This window comes from Pleurodeles waltl, chromosome 7 (assembly GCF_031143425.1).
Source record: "Pleurodeles waltl isolate 20211129_DDA chromosome 7, aPleWal1.hap1.20221129, whole genome shotgun sequence".
NCBI classification, from domain to species: domain Eukaryota; kingdom Metazoa; phylum Chordata; class Amphibia; order Caudata; family Salamandridae; genus Pleurodeles; species Pleurodeles waltl.
In genome coordinates, this window is record NC_090446.1 from 1290024648 (window position 1) to 1290041884 (window position 17237).

At 42.8% G+C, this 17237-nt stretch overlaps 1 protein-coding gene across 2 annotated transcripts in view; it reads right to left on the bottom strand.

Annotated features, from left to right (window-relative positions):
* LOC138246187 (serine/threonine-protein kinase SBK2-like) overlaps positions 1–17237 on the bottom strand; it is a 137516-nt gene that overhangs the window by 46549 nt on the left and 73730 nt on the right. For both annotated transcript variants that reach the window (XM_069200515.1, XM_069200514.1), the window contains exon 2: positions 1638–1805. In XM_069200515.1, the coding sequence (XP_069056616.1) occupies positions 1638–1803 (166 nt within the window). In that variant the 5' untranslated portion in view covers positions 1804–1805. The remainder of the gene's footprint in view (positions 1–1637; positions 1806–17237) is intronic.

The following is a 17237-nucleotide window of genomic DNA, read 5'->3' on the forward strand; positions in this document are numbered from 1 at the left end:
TCAGTAAACAGTTTTATCAGGATCCATCAAAAAGGCATTAGCTATACGAACACAGAAGGCTCAGCTCTTAATGATGTTCACGTTTCCCCTCTCTGTCTTGCTTCCCCAGGAAGGGATAATGTGAAACTGAAGAATCCATTTAAAAGAAACCCCTAATGAAAATACAACGAAGAAAAGTGTACATGAACGATTTGTATTTTGATTTATAAAGAAATGATCCTTTAGCATTGAAAATATATTTGTTGATTTCAGATTTTAAAGCTCGATTTAAATTTAGTAATTAAAAAGGGTTGCTTGTGTCTAGTCCTGTGAGAAATTGTAACTATGCTGGAGTAATTGAAGTAATTATAGTAGTTATGCATTACTCTGTGATGCAAAATTACAAAAATTACACAATTACGCCAGCTTGAGTAATTAAGAGTAATTTAGGGCAAAAACACTGCTAGAGGAGCACCGGAACGACAAACATGCTGTTCATGTCTATTTTCTCAGCAGTAAGTGCATCCTCAGGCCTATTTTCGACTCAAGGGTATATAATGCACTAACAAAATATAGCCCTAAATGCTGGATTACGCTCCTCACACACATTATGCATAATTACAAGTAAGTTAAGGTAATTATGAATAATTACACTAGAGAGAATTACACCTGCTTCTCCCACCTCTTGTTGTGTCAGGGTTTGTGACAGTGTTAGGACTAAGGTTTCGTTTGGGGATAGGGAGAGGGTTGGTTAGAGTTTCGAATAGGGTCAGGACTTGTGAGGGTAAAGATAGGAGCTAAGGTTAGGGGTTGGAGTAAGAGTGAGGGTTATGTTGAAGTTCATGGCTATGAATGTAAGAGTACTAGACAAAAGTACCATACAGCCATAGTTGTTCTTTGTGTTATGCTTAAGGTTAAGGTTAGCGCTCAAGTTAGCTTTTACTTTGGCTCGGAATAGTGAGATTGTTAGGGCTAGGGCTGCTAATATGGTTTTTGTTTCAGAAAAGGTCAGATTAAGATTCTGGGTTAGAATAATGGGGCTGGTAAGAATTGTCTTCATTCTGATCTTCATAAGTGCATTTAATTTTCCTGTTTGATCTGTCTCTGATTAGTGAGAGCGCTAGGATTAGGGCTAGTACTGTATTTACGGTTAGTGTTCACAACAGGGTAAGCTTCTGCCTTGAAGGTAGATATGTTTTTAGGATTCTACTGAATGCTGACATCCTTCAAATGCTATTCTTGTAATTGTAAAAGCACTATAAAAGCATTTTCTTCATAATGGGTTCTTCAACAATCTCTTTTACATAGAAGTATTCTTCACTGTCACGTGAACACATGTTCCCAGACTGCCACTGCTAGCTATGTTAGTATACTTTTATGACAAGTCACTAAACCATATTCACCCTTAGGAATGTCTGCAGTTTGTCCACTTACAATGGGTGATTAAGAGTAACTGATTAGAGTTTTCTTTACCCAGACCTGCAGTTATGTCACAAACTATGAATGTCTAGGATCCTTAATCCACATTTGCCCCTTCCCAGTTTATCTAACTGCTAACATGTCACACAATAGCTTTCCCTCAAGCCTGAACTTACCTCACTAACAATGTGTGACAAGAGTAGCAGCACATATTTGACCCTTTTGAGGCCTGCTGTTACCTCTCTTACGATGGGTGACGAGAGTCACCAATCCATATTTGCCCTTCCCCAGCTCCTTGATGACCTTGTAGTGGTCGGTCACTTCCATTCGGACCAGGTTCTGTGCTGTCAACTGCATCATCTCCTCTAGCATTGTGGCCACCTCCAGACCTGTATTGAGATTCATGGCTAGAAGTGAAAAGAAAGCAGCAGATAGTTTGTCAATAGCTCAATAAGGATTTTGCAATTAATACTTAATAAATGCCAAAGTCTTACTTTGAGTTAAAAGAGTATGCTCTCATTTAGGTAACAATTATTCAACAAAAAATTGTTGAGGGCCATTTTGGGATTTGCCTCCTTTTCATAATTAGATTTTCCTGCATCAAAATCATTTGATTTAAAAGTTGGTGCAATTATTGTGTTCATTGGGAACTATGACTTGGGAAAACAATAAAGACAAAACAATGAAAAAGAGATAAAACTCTAAAGAAAACACTTAACTTAAACCAAGACATCATGTGCACGGTGAGATTTGGCTGCAGACATTTACTGGGCTCAACACTCCAAAATGAACCAATCCCTGGGAAATTTCACCTTCGGCCTTGTGCACCAGGGGTTGGGCTAAGGTCTTGGCCTGTGCCCAATCCACTATAGTTGGACGAACCAACAGTGTTGTTTTTTTTATTTCTGTTTGTGGATGTTTTTTAATAGAAGGTTCTTATAGTGAACCAATGTTTGCTTCTTTTGTTAAAAATGTCTAACTTTTTTTACTTTTATTGGTTTTTAAAAAAACGTTTACAATTGTTTAAAAACAAGTTGTGCTCTTCTTCACTTTTTCAAACTTGCAAAGAATGCTTTGTGATATTGTGTTAGGTGGAAGTTCATGGCACAAGAACTTACTACTTTGTTCATCTCTCTGGAACATATAGCTTTTTTATATTTATTTCAGAATTTTGAGAAAATCTGCAACCTTGTAATCTTCCTTCTCCACATCTTGCTACTGTTTCCTCCTCCCCTTTCAGGTTTTCCTTGTTTTAAGCTTTGCTGATTCTACAGTACTGAAAACCTGAACCATACTTCCCCGCTTGCTATGGGAGAGCTATGAAGCAAAAGAGACAGTTAAGTATTTTTTTTAGTTTTTTTTCTGGGCTTTAATTTTTTGGGATCCAATTCCTTTTGCTGCTGTGCAATAGTTTCGCTACAGGAGGAACTGGATAAAGGAAATCCAGAGGAAGATGGAAAAGAGAGGGCTCAAGTTCACAACCAAAAACCATTCTATGGACATTTTCCATCATTCCAACTGCTGGAGAAACGTTATCTAAATATGTGATGTGCACTTTGTACAACACTGAGGCGAGCAGAGAGAACTGAGGAAAATTCAATTTCATAACAGGCCCCCGGTATACAGCCAACCTCCTGTTGACAGCGGGCAACCCCTGCTGTGCACAGGCAACCCTGTTGCCTATACTGATAGGACAATACAACTTGGCCTTTGACCAGCCAGTGGTTATTTATTTTTATTATGTTTTTAAATATTTCTAGAGTACACAGATATTCACTTGTTACTGCAGATCCAGGACAAACTTCATGCCTGGGTAGCACGATCCTAGGGCAAGCTTCATCAGCCTAAGCATTGGTGAAACTAACCAGGGGCTCTTGGTACCAGGCCCTGAAACTTGGTACCAGGCCATGAAACTTTACCTGAAACAGAGTTACATTTTGGGATCTACGGTTCCCCTACACCAACTTTGTGAGCCAAGTTGTGCAACACTTTTATTGATGCTGTTGGCCCCAGCTGCCATCTAAGGTGTTGTAAATCTAAGACTTCACAAAAAGCTACTGCAGGTCTCACAACTCTTGCAATTTTTTTATTTTCACTTACTTTGGCTTGGAGGTTATATAGCCTTTTTAATTTCAGGATGCAGGGTCCTTGCCCCAAATTCTGAAAAGGCTTTGTATTCTTGGTATCTGGACTTGCACAGGAATTGCAAATCCCAAACATTAGAGAAATTCAAAACTGCTAATCCTTTAAAGCCAACTCAGCAACTTTTCTATAAACACTCAAATCTCTAAATATACTGAAAAGGCTTAAACCAAAAGCATGCCTTAAGTGTAAAGGCCTACTTTCACATCAAGTTTTGGGCTGTATGCATGAGCAAAAATTGCTGGGCAGGCAGGAGGGGCAGTGGCAGCACAGTGGACCATGGAGGGCAGGTCAAAGGTGGGCAGGGGCAACAAACCAACCATGAAGGATAGGCAAGAGAGGTTGTGGCACTATAACAAACTATTGAGGGCAGAAGGAAAAGGAAGTGGCAGAACAACCATACATGCCATCAGAACTGATTCAGGCAGGAAACTCCCGATGTTCTGAGCCCAAAAGGGCTTTATTTTATCTGTCTCCTACCTGAAATATGGCAGTGCAGCACAATGGAACATGAAAAGCAATAGAGAGGTGTTAGAAATGGGGTCTTTGGTTGACAGTCAGGTTACCCCCTGTTCAAGCAAGGACCCTCACTCTAGTCAGGGTAAAAGAGAATCACCCTCAGCTAACCCCTGCTTACACCCTTGGTAGCTTGGCAGAGCAGTAGGCTTAACTTCAGAGTGCTAGGTGTAAAGTATTTGTACCAACACACACAGTAACTTAATGAAAACACAACAAAATGATACAACACCAGTTGAGAAAAATAGGAAATATTTATCTAAACAAAACAAGACCAAAACGACAAAAATTCGACATACACAAGTCAAGTTATGAATTTTTAAAGATTAAACTCAAAAATAGCGCTTGGAAACACAAGGGGGGTGATTCTAACTTTGGCGGGCGGCGGAGGCCGCCCGCCAAAGTTCCCGCAACAGAATACCGCTACGCGGTCAGAAGACCGCCGCGGTTATTCTGTGTTTCCCGCTGGGCTGGCGGGCGACCGCCAGAAGGCCGCCCGCCAGCCCAGCGTGAAACCCCTTCCCACGAGGAAGCCGGCTCCGAATGGAGCCGGCGGAGTGGGAAGGGTGCGACGGGTGCAGTAGCACCCGTCGCGATTTTCAGTGTCTGCATGGCAGACACTGAAAATCTTTTAGGGGCCCTCTTACGGAGGCCCCTGCAGTGCCCATGCCACTGGCATGGGCACTGCAGGGGCCCCCAGGGGCCCCACGACACCCCTCACCGCCATCCTGTTCCTGGCGGTCAAAACCGCCAGGAACAGGATGGCGGTGAGGGGGTCGGAATCCCCATGGCGGCGCAGCAAGCTGCGCCGCCATGGAGGATTCCTCAGGGCAGCGGAAAACCGGCGGGAGACCGCCTGTTTTCCGTTTCTGACCGCGGCGGTACCGCCGCAGTCAGAATGCCCTTGGGAGCACCGCCAGCCTGTTGGCGGTGCTCCCGCGGTCGTTGACCGCCAGGGTCAGAATGACCCCCAAAATGCTTCGATGAGGTGTTAACACTGCGTCGTGACGGAGTCGTTCCCAACAAGCCAACACCAGCGGCGCTGGACACGGAGTCGCGTAGACCCCCAACTACAGTACCTTTGGTGAGGAGTGAAAACAAGTCGATGCGCAAAGTCGGGGATCGCAGCGTCTGTGTGAAACGTTGAATCTGCGCACTTCGAGCGCCGTGGGTCACGACGTGGTGCGGTGACTTCCACAGAGTCACAGACTTCAGCGGGGCTGCAGCGGTGTTGGGCCTGCAAAGGTCGTCGTGTTCCAGCAAAGATCACGGGGTCGATTGCAGGCGGCGTCACCTGATTCAGCAGCGGCGTTGGTCCGAAGTCATCCAAATTCGATTTCTTTGGATTTCCACCAGCTCTCTTCCAAGGGCCCAGGGACTGGATAAGGCACCACTGGTCAGATCAGGAGTCTCTCCAAAGACTCCAGGTGCTGGCAGAGAGAATTCTTAGCTGTCCCAGAGACTTCAAACAACAGGAAGCAAGCTCTAAATCAAGCCCTTGGAGATTTCTTCACAAGATGGAAGGCACACAAAGTCCATTCTTTACCCCCTTACTCTTGCAGAAGCAGCAACTGCAGGATAGCTCCACAAAGCACAGACACAGGCAGGGCAGCTCTTCTTCCTCAGCTCTTCAGCTCTTCTCCAGGCAGCGGTTCCTCTTGTTTCCAGAAGTGTTCTAAAGTCTGTGGTTTTGGGTGCCCTTCTTATACCCAATTTCTCCTTTGAAGTAGGCCTACTTCAAAGTAAAGTCTCTTTTGAATGTGAAATCCTGCCTTGCCCAGGCCAGGCCCCAGACACTCACCAGGGGGTTGGAGACTGCATTGTGTGAGGACAGGCACAGCCCTTTCAGGTGTAAATGACCACTCCTCCCCTACCTCCTAGCACAGATGGCTCATCAGGAAATGCAGACTACACCCCAGCTCCTTTTGTGTCACTATCTAGTGTGAGGTGCAACTAGCCCAACTGTCAAACTGACCCAGGCAGGGAATCCACAAACAGGCAGAGTCACAGAAATGGTATAAGCAAGAAAATGTTCACTTTCTAAAAGTGGCATTTTCAAACACACAATCTCAAAATCAACTTTACTAAAAGATGTATTTTTAAATTGTGAGCTCAGAGACCCCAAACTCCACATGTCCATCCGCTCCCAAAGGGAATCTATACTTTAATCAGATTTAAAGGTAGCCCCCATGTTAACCTATGGGAGGGACAGACCGTCCAACAGTGAAAAACGAATTTAGCAACATTTCACTGTCAATACATATAAAACACATTCCTATATGTCCTACCTTAACCATACACTGCACCCTGCCCTTGGGGCTACCTAGGGCGTACCTTAGGGGTGCCTTACATGTAAGAAAAGGGAACGTTTAAGCCTGGCAAGTGGGTACACTTGCCAAGTTGAATTTACAGATAAAACTGCACACACAGACTCTGCAGTGGCAGGTCTGAGACATGATTATAGAGCAACTTCTGAGGGTGGCACAACCAGTTCTGAAGATCCACTAATAGCATTCGATTTACAGGTCCTGGCACTTCTAGTGCACTTTACTAGGGACTTACTAGTAAATCAAATATGCCAATCATGTATAAACCAATCACATACAATTTACACAGAGACCATATGCACTTTAGCATAGCACTGGTTAGCAGTGGTAAAGTGCTCAGAGTTCAAAAGCCAACAGCAACAGGTTAGAAAAAAATAGGAGGCAAGAGTCAAAAAGAATGGGGATGATCCTGCATAAGCAAAAAAGTCCAACAATAACTATATAATATACATATATCAATATATGTATATATATATATACACACATATATACACATACACACAGATATATACAAATATTGCAAAGTGTCATTGAAACTGTTTTGTATAGTAAGGTCAGGCTTCACATAGAATTAGCATTTTTTGTTTTCACTAAATTACTAAGGTGACATTTGATGATTCTTCATAAAACTTTCCCAAAACAATTCATCCATCTCAGCTGCTTCCTTGAACGTTTTGAAGTGATCTGTCAAAAGAGGGAAGAGAAAAAGAGATGGGGGTCCCAAGACACTTTTTCCATATGCAATAGCCATAGGGAAAGGAAGACAGTGATTCAGAAAAAAATGACTGAACAGAATAACACCAAATTTGGCAGAAAGCTGTATCTTCACCTAGAAAGCATGCTTTGTCTGATGAGGTGAACATCTGCTTGGGTGTTTTAGAGAAAATAAGGTTCAAAATGTATATATATCTGTTGCAGTGGAATCCCACTAGAAAAAAACTGTAGCAACAAAAACAAATCTGATTGGCTGATCCTGTGGGACTGAAATACCTGATTGGCGGCTGCAGTATGAAGAAAAACGTTGAACCTGCCATTACAGGACTTCAGAACAAAGCCCTTGAGTCCTGAAAAATATTCTAAAAATGACATAGGGGCAGGTTAGAGATACCCGAATCTCCTAGCCCTTGCGTGTGTGTGGGGGGGTGCATCTCAGAGGCCAAAAGGTGAAAAATAAAAAGAAATTTAAACTCCTAATACACCATGAAGCCCCATATAGCAAGCCTCTACTGTGCACAGTCTGCACAATGTAAACACCCTCCAGAGATGTAAGCCCCATTTGGTGTGCAACCACTATTATGCAAAGTTGTGCTCATGGTGTAGACTGTGCTTAGAGCCCAAGCACTCCCTGCAGAGACCCAGCCACTTGAGGTGAGCAAGCCCCTACTATCCACAGTCTGCGCTCAGCACACAGTCTGTGTGTAGAGCCCACTCCATCAGAGACATGCAGTCGCTATTGGTTGGGCAAGTCCCTTCTACACACAGTCAGTGCTGTGGGTGTAAATTATACATAAAGTACACTCCCTCCAGGCACCCAAGCACTCTTAGGTGGGTAAGACCCTACAATCCACAGATTTAACTCTGTGCTATTCTTCCTGGAAAGCCCACTTCCTGCAGACACTGAACCCCAATTAGGTGGGTAAGCCACTACTTCAGAGAGGCTGTTCTCTCTGTGCAGCTTTTTATGGAGAGCTCACTTCCTCCACACTCTCAAGCCTCCTTTTGTCGAGATGGGCCTACTACATGGTTATATATGTTAGTAAAAACGTATTTTATGTTAGAAGAAACTCCAGTGATTCACTGAAAAATATGAAGGGTAGAGTGATGTAATAAATAGGTCTGGTAATAACATTTTACATTACATTAAACAAATCTTTAGAAATTCACTGAAAAAACAAAGGTTGAAGGTAGGTTATATCTAGGTGAAAATGTCAGTACAAATACAACGTAGAACTAAAAATAAAATCCTGAAATGCACCAGTTATAGTTTACTGAGCTAAATATAACTTGCACCCTGCCATGCACTGCTTATGATCTCACGTTCTACATCAATAATGACATGTTACCTGACATAATTGATGACATCACTGATAACATCATCCAGTAAGTGTGAACGTTTGGTATGCAGAAAGGTATTAAGTGTGCTGCATCTAGAGCAATTTTTGAATAGCTTCTATACTGCTAATAAGTGTAACTATTACCTCTGTCTGTACTTGCTTATACAGCATCTGAATATTTTGTGTTGTGATGGAGGGGGCGGAGGTTCATTCCACAAAACCAGCAATTGTATTTTAAAGAGTCAGAAATCTAAGATAAACAGGACAGTAAAGCATTGTGAAGTGAGGATTAGAAACGATAAAGGCTTCTCATGCCATGTTCTGACCAGCAATCTATCATGTGACTGGATATCTTCTGGATATATTTGGAAAACTTACTTATTTGGCTTTGGCAATTGCTTTTGAATTAACCACTATTAATTGGAAAATCTGATTTGTGATATGTTATTAAGTTTGAATGATTGGCATGTTCTATGACTATGGATTAGTTGAGGTAATATTTCCTCTTTTGTTTTGGTATTAAGAGAGATTTGATGTGAACACCATTAACTTTTAGTCTAAACCTATATTGTGTAATAATTTGGTAAATTATTTCATCAAATATTAGGATTGATAAACCTCCTTTATTTAAATGCTCACACATTATATTATGAGATTACATTATTATACTTTTTTCAAATACATCATGTTACAAAGGTTTTGCGTAATGAAGAGTAGATATTTTACCCCTTTTCTCTTTCCTTCCTATTTTCATGCTTCAACCTTTTTAAACCTGTAACATTGTAATGCTACTTATTGGGATGCTCACTTTATTATTAATGGTTTATCACCTCTTTTTCAAACATGATTTTGTTAATTTTTTTTAACATATCTTCTCCTGCATGTACTAGAAATTACTTATGTTAACAAATTGTTGGTCATATGATATTGTTATTAAAGCTAATTAAAGCTATTTAAAACTGAAACGGAGCAAGGTGTCAGCTGATCCTCCACACTCAAAGACTAAGAGTAATTTTTCTAAATAATCATGGTAGGTAGGATGACTTTGACAAGAAGATGTCAGCAAGCATGGTAGTCTTGGAGTTTGCATGGTAAGATGTCTTATTTACTCTTGAAATATGTGTCTCTGGGATCAGACGCTGTGAATGAATTAGGTAATGGGACAGAAGTCAAAATAGTCATGCCCTACAGTACTGATTACCATTTCAATATGGAGCAGCTCACTCATAAAAAATAACTTATTATTGATTCAGGGATGCAAAATGCATCATGTCTACCCATAGCATTGATTCAAAAGTGTGATCAAGTCTACCGCTGTGGATGCTGCAGGCATCACATCTTTGATTGACGGAAACAAAGCAGAAAACATTGTGCTTGAAATACAAGATGAAGAACGAAATATGAGTGCCTGATTTTACAAGGTTTTTTATAGGAAAGCAGGGAGAAAATGCTTATGGTAGCACGCGCAGGGATTGAAATGCCATCAGGTTTCATCAGCACGATGACTACCGTACCCATGAATAGTATGACCTACGAGCCCATGGAAGGACTACAATCCAGGATGACCCCTAGTAGAACTAATCCTGTCCCTGGAAGTTAGGTTCCCTGTCTAGGCCTGAATGTTTCACCACTGGATCCTTCTATTATAAGGCATCTTATGCAAGGAGCACATCATGTAGATTGAATGAGTGCTTATCTATGATTCAGGCTCCTTTTCTCATACACTGAGTTTATGAAATCAAAGCTAATGATCCAGGTTTGCATGATACAATTCTACCTCCCTCTGCTCTTAAAGAGCAGCTCTCCCCATTGTGCTTGAAGGGGTTACAGCATAACGAATCAATTTCCCTTCGTCCATATCTAATGACAATTTCTACACAGTAGCTTAGCTGATAGACTAGGGATGCCAATAGGTTGGTGAAATACGCAAAAATTACACAAAACAAACCATAAAATATTTGCAAGAAAGCAAATTCAATATACTACAATTGTTCAATAGAGCCTTTAGAAAATTGTGTTTGTTAGATCATTCTTATTTTGCAGTATGGTGTTGTGTGTGTTTCCTTATAAAAAAACTGCATGAACAACTTGTCACGCATCTGACAAATTAAAAGAGAATTACTAAATAGTCTCTTTACTATCAGAATACATTGAGAGTTTCTCTCTAGTTATTAAAATTATGATTTGTTGTAGGGATGGGTGACATTTCTACTCCGCCAGCAGAGTTTGTGAAGTTTAGTCCACTCCATGTTCCGCTTGGTGCGCAGAGTTCCAGCAAAACGCCTCCAACTGCTGAGTGGTAGAGTTTTTTCTCGCACACGGGTTGCCAGCATTAAGTTGGCGAGCAATAATTTGTGTCCCTTAGCATGATTTGCAGGCACTGGGATTTCTCAATGCTTCTGCCCACGTCATGCATTTGGTAAACTTGAAACATTAAAAGAGAATTACTGAATAAGCGAAAATCTCTTTACTGTTAGAATACATTGAGAGTTTCTCTGTAGTTATTACAATTGGTATGTTTATATTTTTGTATTGTATTTTCTTTTATCTCTAATTGCATACTAGTGTCTAATACAATAGAGTGTGCAAGAAATAGAGAAACTGGCATACTCAATGTGCCATTTTCATGTCTAGCAGGGACGTTTCTATACCCATTACATACTGTACTCATAAGTCAGAGACCTGTCATCAGCCTTTGTTACTTTTGATGAGAGGAATACATGGACCAAATTGGGATGGAAATAGAAGTCAAGAATTCTGTTAATTATATCCAAACTTTCACAATATCCAAAATTTGATAAGAACAGACACAAGCAGGACAGAGGGCCTTCCTTTGATAGCTCGGCTAAGCTTAAGATACAACTGTAAAAGCTGTTGCGACAAGAAACAGTAAAAACTCAAGAGATAAGTACTTTAGTGTTTAGTCAGGGCTTTACCAAAATGTTTGAAAACTTATCACCTAAGGAAAACGAGATGCATTTCAAAATCAAAAATGAAAAGTTTTGTTTTCATTTTTTCAGAGCAAGCAGTGGTCCGTGAGACCACTACCTGCTCTGAAAAAATATTTTCACTGCCATTCACAAAGGGGAAGAGGTCCACAAACAGTTTCCTCCCAAACTAAGGGCCACATGTACAAGGATTCGGTTTTGCTACTCGTAAACTGCGAGTCTTAGCGACCCTCAATTTGTGAGTCGCAAAACCGGATATACAACAGTGTACTTTACACTGTTTGTTATTCCCAAACGGGTCGCAAATGACCTACCTCATGAATATTCATGAGGCAGGCAACAATTTGCGACCCCATTGGGAATGGGCGCCCTCACAGGGATGATAGCCTGCTGGAGACAGCAGGCCACCATGTCTATAACTGTTTTTAAATAAAGCAGTTTTTTTATTTTTTTAATGCAGCCCGTTTTCCTTAAAGGAAAACGAGATGGATTTCAGAAACAAAAAATGAAATGTTTTCGTTTCATTTTTTCAGAGCAGGCAGTGGTCCGGTTTTGCTGCCATTCACAAAGGGGAAGGGGTCCCATAGGGAGCCCTTCCCCTTTGCTAATGGGTTAGCACCAGTGTTACACCTGTGCTAACTACGATTGTTTTGCGACCGCATTTGCGGTCACTAAACAATCATGCATGGGACTGCGACTCACAACTAGGAAAGGAACAACCCTTCCTAATTGCAACTCGCAGTCCCTTTTTGCGATTCGGTAAATAGTTTACTGAATCGCAAAAATGGGTTGGAACATGCCAAAGTGTTTTTTGCACGTCGCAAACAGCCTGATTCACTGTTTGTGATTAGCAAAATGCTACGTACCCTGTAGCCCTAAGGGCCCAATTCACAAAGATCTTCCACACTTGTAGCGGAGGTTCTGCAGTTGTGGCAGGATCTCTCCACTGCAATTTCTCATTGTGGAGATCCCACCATGGGTGCGGAGATCCCGCCACAACTGCGAAACCTCCACCACAGGTGCAGAGGGTCTTTGTGAATCGGGCCCTAAGCTACTTATGTCGGTCAACTTTCATTTTCGCAGGAAAAATTCACAGCTTTTTATGACAGTTCATTGAGGTGTTATCCATGCGGTGCGGTGTCTTACTAAAAGGCATGATAAAATGACATACTCTGCTCCTTAAATAATGAACAGCTTTGCCTGTTTGAGGTGTTTGAGGTGTACAGTGTGGCTGGGACCGGGTGGTGCACCACCACTGGAATGAGCTAATACTACCCTCTACCGCAGCTGCAGAAATAACTTCCTGAATACATTTTACTTCCACTGCCAGAAGATATGAACCACATTCTGGAATCCCTCTCCACATAAAGAAAATGGCATACAAAAAATAATATTGGTGGCCTTGTAATCAAATTCAAGAGAGCCTCGATTTCTTAGCATTAGCCTCACTCTTCGTCTTCTGATGAACTATTTACCTATGCAGTTACATAACTATATGCTCTAATGAACACTCCTCTCCTGAACAGGTAGCTGCTCGGAATCATTGTAGGACTTAAGGCTGGTTGAACACATTTGTGCAGGTAGAAATTCAAAATGCAGACTCATTTGTCCTCTGGTAATCCAGTGGTATCACAAGGAGCCACAGACATAGGGCCTCATTACAACCCTGGTGATCAAAGACTGCCAGGGTTGTCTTGGCGATTGTACCTCCAACAGGCTGGCGGTACAATTTGCCGTATTATGACTGTGGCGGTAGCGCCGCGGTCGCACCGCCGGGACCGGCGCTTTCCCACCATCGTTGTCCCGGCGGTTATAATCCACCAGGCCAGCGCTGCTGCAGTTCTGCCCTGGGGATTATGACTCCCCTTCCCGCCGGCCTGTACGTGGTGGTAGAGACCGCCATGGAAAGGCTGGCGGGAAGGGGAGTCGCGGGGCCCCCGGGGGCCCCTGCACTGCCCATGCACTTGGCATGGGCAGTGCAGGGGCCCCCAGGCACAGCCCCACCCTGCTTTTCAAAAGCGCGACGGATGCAGCTGCACCCGTCGCACGGCCGCAACACCGCCGGCTCCATTTGGAGCCAGCTCCAATGTTACGGCCGACATCCCCGCTGGGCCGGCGGGCGTAAACTCTGTTTCAACCCGCCGGCCCAGCGGGGATGTTGTAATGCGGCTGGCGGAATTGCGACTGCATAGGTGGCCGCTCGGCGGTCCAACCTTGGCCGGTGGCAGGGCCATAGTCTCACGAAGCAGTAATTTACAATTCCCCTTTAATGTTTCAGCCAGCCCCTCTGGGCCTATCACCGTTGTAACTGGGGTTCTTGGCAGGTCAAAAACTAGAAGTCTTTTGATCACCACTTGTCGGCCAACCAATTAAAATCTCTCTATTTGTCAATGGTAATATAAAATACAGACGTTAAAGCATGCTAACATAGTTTGTGTTTGTGCATTAAATGACAAACCTCTGGTAGTGGAGAAGTGTGGCTCAATGGTTAGAGTGGCAGACCCTGGTGCAGAAATCTGGCCTGGGACCAGGGTTCAGTTCCTGTCTCGCCAGGTCTTGGGCTCAATTTCCTCGGACCTGATAATTCTCGCATCAGTGCCTAATCTAATCCATGGGTCCCACTCTGGCTTCACCTTGGAGGTTGCCCAGGAGTGGGCACCTCACAGGGAAAAGCCAGCAGGCGTTCCACAGTGGTATGCGTACAGCACCTTGCGACCCTAATGGGTGAGTAGTGTGCTATACAAGTATGAAGTTTACAGTTTGTATGCTCACAAGGGAGAAGAGCAGTTGGCCTTTAACTCTGGCCTCAAAATAAATATATCTTTGATTTATGTTGTGGTAGCTCAGGGAATGTTTTTTGTGAACGAAAATGCTCCATCTACTGTTTTATGTTAGTTCAGCTAAAGATACATGGTCCACTCCTTTCCTGAATATTCGCAGTAGCTACAGCTATAAACTCAGCAAAATGACTTTGTTACAAATTTCAGTTCCATGGCGAATGAGTTGCAGGGCAACAAAAACTAATAGTAGCTATATGCAGGGAACTGAGTTATTAATTTGGGCGGGGGTGACCCATACTAATTTAATACCTGTGAAAAATAACTTTGAACAACTTAGCATTTTTCCCAGGCTAAAATGTGAAATATTCAGAAGTCCAGCCTGTACAGTGAAACTAGCTTTTAGGTTTTATTTTGCTGTGAGAGCACTTTAGGCTCAATATGTAGGGTACTCTATTCTTGTATAGTAGCACCCAGCACTGTGGGCTAACGATGCACAATGTAGCGAGTGACTTATTGACATATAAATACAAGCCTTTCAACATGGCAGCGATGTAATTTTTTGTCATTTATGTGGTGTAAGATCACACTGCAGCCGAGGTGTGCCACCTAGCTATCCAACCTATAGCTGTATTTTAGGCACTATTTGCAATGGACATATAGGAAACTTAACAGCACCAAACAGGGAATTTCAATGTACAACACGTTTTAAGGGAAACGCTGTTGCTTTGCAACTGTTTAGCAGTTCTAAAGCCAGTAAAATCAGTTAGGAAAAATGGAGGGTCACAACAAAAATAATGCTATTCCCTAAACAACGAAAGCAATGATTTCCGCTTCTGTTTCGAATGTGAGGTTCTGTGCAATTTACCACATGCTTCATGAAAAGACTAAGCAATGAAAGGGATGTAAACTAGCCCTGTAGCCCTAACTTGGGAGGGACAGAGAGAAAAAAACTGTCAGAGGGAGGCAGGCAGCAATTTGGGACAAAGAACTGAATCCCTCATCCATAGATATGTGTGAGGACTACTTGACTAAACAATAATACCATTCTACAAGGGATATAGAGAGTTTTAGACTGCTTAGGGATCTCAGATGAGCAGCGTTTGTGGTGTAGCTGTTATTCAGTCTGATACTAATTATATTTGTTGTTGTGATTATTATTATGGAGATTTTTGCAAAAGTTTCAGACAAATAGCACATAATAAACACTAATTATTATAAATGACTAACATTAGACCTGGCATCCTTGGCGTGGTCTCCCCTGTCTTTTTTGCCTCTGCTTCCCATGTTTTGACTGTGTGCTGGACTCTATTTTTGCTGTTTTTGGTACTCTGGGCACTTTACCACTGCTGACCAGTGCTAAAGTGCAAGTGGTCCTGTGTAAAGTATATGTGTAATTGGCTTTTCCATGACTGGCATATTTGATTTACTAGTAAGTCCCTAGTAAGGGGCACTAGAAGTGCACAGGGCCTGGTAATCAAATGCAACTAGTTGGCCTGCAGCAATTGTTGTGCCACCCACATTAGTAGCCCTGTAAATATGTCTCAGACCTGCTACTGCAGTGTTTGTGTGCAGTTTTAAACTGACAATTCAACTTGGCCAGTGTACCCACTTGCCAGGCCTAAGCCTTCCCTCTTTATACATAAAGGGCACCCCTAAGGTAGGCCCTAGACAGCCCCATGGAAAGGGTGTAGTGTATGTTAAAGGTGGGACATGTACTGATGTATTTTACATGTCCTAACAGTGAAATACTGCAATTTTCAGTTTTCACTGTGCAAGGCCTATCCCTCTCATAGGTTAACAAGGGGGTTGCATTTAAATATAATAAAAGTACAGATTCCCTTTTAGAGCAGATAGAAATATGGAGATTGGGGTGTCTGAACCCACAATTTAAAAATACATCTTTTAGTGAAGTTGTTTTTTAGATTGTTAGTTTGAAAATGCCAGTTTTAGAGGGTGGGCATTTTCTGGCTTAAACCATTCTGTGACTCTGCCTGTGTGCTTTGTTGGACTATCCTGCAGTTGCTGCTTCTGCCTCTGAAAGGGGACAAAGACTGAACTTTGTTGTGCATGCCTGCTTGTGAAGAATCTCTAATGGCTTGGACTGAGCTTGCTTCCTGTTTTGAAGTCTCAGGGCCATCAAAGACTTCCTCTGCCAGCACCTGGACTTTCTGCTGAGACGCCTGCCCTGCCAAGTGGTGCCCTATCCATTTCCTGGGCCCTTGAAAGATGAGGTTGGCAGAACAAGGACTAAAATCCACACACAAAACACTGTGCAGGGAAATTTTCGGCTCATCATCTGCAATGCGGCTGATAAACAACGTGCAACCCGCTTCGTGGCAAGGAAAAACGCCCCACCTGCATTGCTACTGGGAGATTGAGTTATCGCGGTTGGAAAAATGATGCCACGCTCACTTGCAGCTACTGATAATGACGCAAACCCCATGCAGCGCGGTTTTCTAACAGCATGCAACCAGATTTTACACGCATCACCGCTGGGTGTCAGAGCCTGCACGGATCTGAGGTGCCCTGTCTGGAAATTGACTCATCGCTCTCTTGTGAGGGAGTAAAACGACGCATCGCCAACCTGACCAGAAAAGAAGTGACGCACAGCCTCACTTGCAATTAAGGAACCAACGCATCGTTGATTTTTCCAGTGCATGCTCGGCCGTGCTGCTTTATTTTTGAAGCAAACCAGGTACTTTGTGTAAAATCAACATTTCCATTGTTTTCTATGTAGTAAGACTCTTGAATTAGATAAATATTACCTACTTTTCTAAACTGGTGTGGTGTCCATTTTGTAGTGTTTCCACGGTATTACTGTGTGTGTGTTGGTACAAATACTTTACACGTTGCTTCTGAGTTAAGCCATTCTGCTCGTGCCAAGCTACCTATGGGGTGGGTGGGGGTTAACCAGGTGTGTTTCTCCTTTGCCCTGACTAGAGTGAGGGTCCTTGCTTGGACAGGAGGTAACCTGACTGCCTGCCAAAGACCCCATTTCTAACAACCAAAGTTTGTGTCTGCAGTGATTACGGGGTTTGGGGAGGGATCCTTACTTTTTCTCTTGTAAGAGTA